A 5,000-nucleotide genomic window follows, 5' to 3' on the forward strand; every position below is an offset into this window, starting at 1 on the left:
ACGCACACACACACACACACACGTAGCACACACAAAAAAAACGTTTAAATGCGATCGAAAACACTGTTTCGTGCAAAAACTGCCCGCTCTCTGTAACCATTGGAATCGACACTGATCAAGAGACATATCGTTGCTGTTGGATAGAAACCTCTGATCTCCACATTCTTATTAGCGCAGTGACATATGAGCCAAGTTAATATTAGTTTTAGTCTTAGCCTTATATGTGTCTATGTTTTCCTTGTGTAATGTGACTGTGCTCTATTTTTATGTTGTTTATGTTTTTTGTGGGCACTGCAGATGACAATTAGTCATCTTAGTCATCATCATTGTTAAATCCACTGTGTTTACATTACATTGATATGTATTGTTCATTAATATGCGGGTGTCCCGTCTAAATAAACAAGTAAAAGTAAAGTACATTCTAACATAAATTAACGCCCGATACTTGATCATACTACAGCGTCACACAAAAGCATCAGAAGTAGCAGATCTACAAGCTCGATTTGAATCCTGAGAAGTAACAGTTGTTTTTGGGACATAATGAGGTTTCCACCCGACAGAGACGATACCATGGATGGACATCAATAAGAACGAATGGACAGAAGTGAGGACTTACATGAGACAGCGTGTCCATGGCAGGCAGCCAGGCGGGTGATCAGAAGGACAGAGGACATGGGGACAGAGAGAGGTTAGTACAGAGAACGATGAGTTAATGCAGTGGTTCTCAAACTTTTTCATGTCAAGGACCCCCAAATTGACACTTATTAGCCCGCGGACCCCCGTTTCAAAAGATATGCCAGGGACCCCCATAAGAGAAGATTTTTTTTACGGCTCTAGCAGTGATTCTCAACCATTTTAATTTCAAGGACCCCCAGTTTGACATGCATTAGGCTACGGACCCCCATTTAATGGCATTTCTATCACTTGGACCGCAATTTATATTGTAAAATCTATGTCAATGTAACTCTGAGAGTGTGAGAGTGTCCAAATGGAACCAAATGGACCCGTTAGGGTCCATTTGGTTCCATTTGGACACTCTCAGAGTTACAGACCCATAACGGTCCATTTGGAGCCTAATCTATCATTTAGCTGGGGCCCCCTGGAACTCCCTCAAGGACCTTTGGGGGTCCCCGGACCCCACTTTGAGAACCAATGAGTTAATGGACCATGTTGATACACATCACTATCACAGGAGGCCGACTGGGACAGTTGTTTTTTTGTTTTACATAATTATATATAAAAAAGAAAAATGATATCAACGAAGCGACTTAACCACGATGTAACTCCCTATTTTACTTCATCGTCGCACAATGGTGTCGTGAAAGAAAATAGTGAAAATAGCTGATCTACAAGCTCACAACCTGTCGTGATGTGAGCTTGTAGATCGGCTAGTATTTGAGTATTAGAGCAGGGGTCTTCAACAGGGGGTCCGGGGCCCCTAGGGGGTCCTCAGAGTTAATTTGTGTGATTACTTTTTTTTTTACATTAACCACCAGCTTCCCTTTTCTGAGGAGAGCTTTAGCCAATAATAGCCGATCTACAAGCTCACAACGCCTCGCAGCGCGAGGCGTTGTGAGCTTGTAGATCGGCTATTTTTGGCAAATAGTTATAGGTGTAGAGGGAAAAAAGCAAGCAAAGGTTTATCTGAAACGCAACTTTATACAACATAGAGGGGGTCCCTGCTTCATCTCTCTCTCAGCTAGGGGGTCCTTGGCCTGAAAACGTTGAAGACCCCTGTATTAGATTATTTAATTTTTTGGGGGAAAATGTTAGCCTGTAAGAACGTATACCCAACATACACTCATTAGCAAAGCGCTAACACTCATTAGCAAAGCTGCGGCGCTTAATTAGTTTGCCTAGAGCTGGACACATGTAAGACGCAATAAGCAGCAAGGTAGACAATGTTAGCGTTTGTTTTGTGCATCGTAAGCTTGCGTCTGATAGAACAAGGTGAAATAGAGTAGGCCTACAGAAGTCCACTCCCGCTACCCATTTATTGAAGTATTTTTTTTCTATTGAAAATCCCATAGGGTAGCTTTGGACCACCTACTGCTCACAGGCCGTTTTTGATTTCTTAATGCATTCACTTTGCTGAGGAAGTAATTATTGAAATAGTTTGCAATGTCAGATGGTTTAGAAATGAATCCCTCTAGAGGCGGTGATGTCAGACTTCAGTGCTCTGTGGTGCTGGGTGTGTATTAAACAGTGTTGATTTTCACAGCAAATTTTGATGAAGTTTCACTCATAGTCTTTTAAATAAAATTCCATTTAGTTTTAGTCATATTTTAGTGGACTATATCATAAGATTATAGTCGACTAAATCTACGGTTGATTTAGTCGACTAAAATGTATTTTGGCGGTGCCTTGATGGCGTCGCAATCAGGGCAGGAATTTCAGGGAGGCCACGAAGGCCAGGGCCGTCGTTGCCCCACAGTTTGGTCTTGTACCCCACAAAGACATGACATGCCCTGAGGCCACAGTGGCCTTAATGCCCCAGCTGAATCACTTTCTCCTGTCTTTTTCTTGTCAATATGTAGACACCAGTGTCTCTTCTTTCCAGTGAATTCTTCACTTCCCTGAGTGAGGAATTCACTCACTTCACTTCCTCTTTAAACCAGTCCAGTGACTTTGATTGGCTGCAGGGCTGAGCATGGATCAGATTGTAAATACCATCATTTATTTATTTCAATGCAGATAGTCTACATATTACATTTAAAATCATCCTTAACCCTTAAATTCAATTAATTCTTTGCAATGGACTAAAATCTTGTTTTATTTGATGGCCTTCCTGCCCTGGCATTTGGCCTTTGTGCCCTTAAAAAATGTTCCTGTTTCAGTCTGAATGGATCAAGTGGCCTTGCCCCTAAAATGACGAAATTCCAGGCCTGGTCGCAATGCTTGATTTTACAATTGGTTGCATGCTGTAAAATAGCCGATCTACAAGCTCACAACGCGTCGCAGCGCGACGCGTTGTGAGCTTGTAGATCTGCTATTTTCTGAGCGGAACACCCGCACACAACCAAACATAAAATAACTTGTCTTATTCTACTGGATCTCTTCTCCACTAGGTCCCTCTCTAACATTTTAGACTAATTTCTATTTGTTGACCAAATTGTCTATATATTTAGTCTTAGTTTTAGTCATCATAGCTTAGTTTTTATTACGAAATCAACACAGGTGTGTAAGTGCGTGCATGCGTGTGTGGTTGTGAGGTTGTAGTGTCGACGCCGGGCACCTTGTTGGGTTCGTCGCGCAGCGCCGCCAGTCGGCCCTTCTGCGCCCTCCTGATGACCGTTGTGCTGTAGTGGCCATCTTGACCTTCTACCACCGAGTAACGCAGGTCACTGGCGCTGCCCAGGTGAGAACTGAGGACACATGGAGAACAGCTTTGTCTGTGTCCACTGACTCAAATATACACTGTCTTGTAAAAAATGGTGTGGAAAAGGATGTAAGTGCGCGCATGTGTGTGCGCGTGTGCGCGTGTGTGCGTGTGCATTTGTGTGTGTGTGTGTGTGTGTGTGTGTGCGTGCGTGTGCGTGATGCCTTTGTACCGTGGATGCACCCCGTCTCCAAAGGCGCCGCTGCGGCGTTTATAATGGTCGATCTCGTTTCTCAGTTTCTCTATCTCTCCTATCAGTCGTTCCTATAGAGAGACAGACAGAGAGAGAAAGAGGTGCATTGTGGGGATGTGAGTCAGTCAGACAGACAGACAGACAGACAGACAGACAGACAGACAGACAGACAGACAGACAGACAGACAGACAGACAGACAGACAGACAGACAGACAGACAGACAGACTGACAGAGAGAGAAAGAGGTGCATTGTGGGGATGTGAGTCAGTCAGACAGACAGACAGACAGACAGACAGACAGACAGACAGACAGACAGACAGACAGACAGACAGACAGACAGACAGGTAGTACTGACCCGTGTATGATGGAACTCTTCAAGCTGTTTCTGGCTGTTCTCCAGGTCTTGGATCAGGGAGTTCTACACACCCCCAACAAAAAAAAGAGAAGAAAAAAAGGAAAACTGAGATCAATTAGGCTTTAATTGACCCCCTCGTTAACGGTGATAGAGGCGGTCAAGCCCCTCGTCCTCACCTTGTCCTCCAGGGCGGCCATGCGTTCCTTCAGGTGGAGCTGCAGTCTCTCGTTAGACTCTGTGAGAAGTCTGTCGACCGTGTCCGATAAACGCTTGTTGTGTTCCTCGTTCATCTTCTCCCTCTGACGAGCCTGATGGAGAGAGAGAGAGAGAGAGAGAGAGAGAGAGAGAGAGAGACACAGAGAGAGAGAGAGAGAGAGAGACAGAAAGAGAAATTATATCTTAAAATAACTTAAAGGAGCATTATGTAACTTTCCTCTTCTACCCCGGATTTGAACCCGGTTTCCTGCGCAATTGCTGACATTTTTACCATTGAGCTAATAGTGCCTGCCTGCTTGCTCAGGGGATAAATTGAAACTTGACCATCAGGTCAACGATCCAAATGTCTCAATAGAAGAGCAGGGAGACCAAATACAACCACCCCAATGATATAAGTTATATTGTATTAACATACTCTACCATACAGACTGTATAAGTTATATTGTATTAACATACTCTACCATACAGATTGTATAAGTTATATTGTATTAACATACTCTACCATACAGATTGTATAAGTTATATTGTATTAACATACTCTACCATACAGATTGTATAAGTTATATTGTATTAACATACTCTACCATACAGATTGTATAAATTATATAGTATTTATTATTTTAGGCCACGTATTTAAAGAAGTTAAGTGGAATACCGGTCAGGTGGGCACACTGGACATCTGGGCACACGAGTTTCTAGACAATTGGGCACACCGGATAAGTGGGCATACGGACATCTGGGCACACGAGATGAATGGGCACATGGACATATGGGCACACGAGATGACTGGGCACACGGACATCTGGGCACACGAGATGACTGGGCACATGGACATCTGGGCACACCGTATGACTAC

At 43.6% G+C, this 5,000-nt stretch overlaps 1 protein-coding gene across 1 annotated transcript in view; it reads right to left on the reverse strand.

The window, feature by feature from the left end:
- Nucleotides 1-5,000, reverse strand: part of ppfia4 (PTPRF interacting protein alpha 4) — a gene marked incomplete at both ends in the record, with an annotated part of 154,502 nt that overhangs the window by 23,014 nt on the left and 126,488 nt on the right. The window contains 4 exons of the mRNA XM_084062312.1: nucleotides 3,236-3,365; nucleotides 3,552-3,643; nucleotides 3,929-3,991; nucleotides 4,105-4,236. Coding sequence (XP_083918438.1) covers nucleotides 3,236-3,365; nucleotides 3,552-3,643; nucleotides 3,929-3,991; nucleotides 4,105-4,236 — 417 coding nt within the window. The remainder of the gene's footprint in view (nucleotides 1-3,235; nucleotides 3,366-3,551; nucleotides 3,644-3,928; nucleotides 3,992-4,104; nucleotides 4,237-5,000) is intronic.

Source organism: Gymnoscopelus microlampas (genome assembly GCF_963454915.1).
Source record: "Gymnoscopelus microlampas genome assembly, chromosome: 7".
Taxonomy (NCBI): Eukaryota; Metazoa; Chordata; class Actinopteri; order Myctophiformes; family Myctophidae; genus Gymnoscopelus; species Gymnoscopelus microlampas.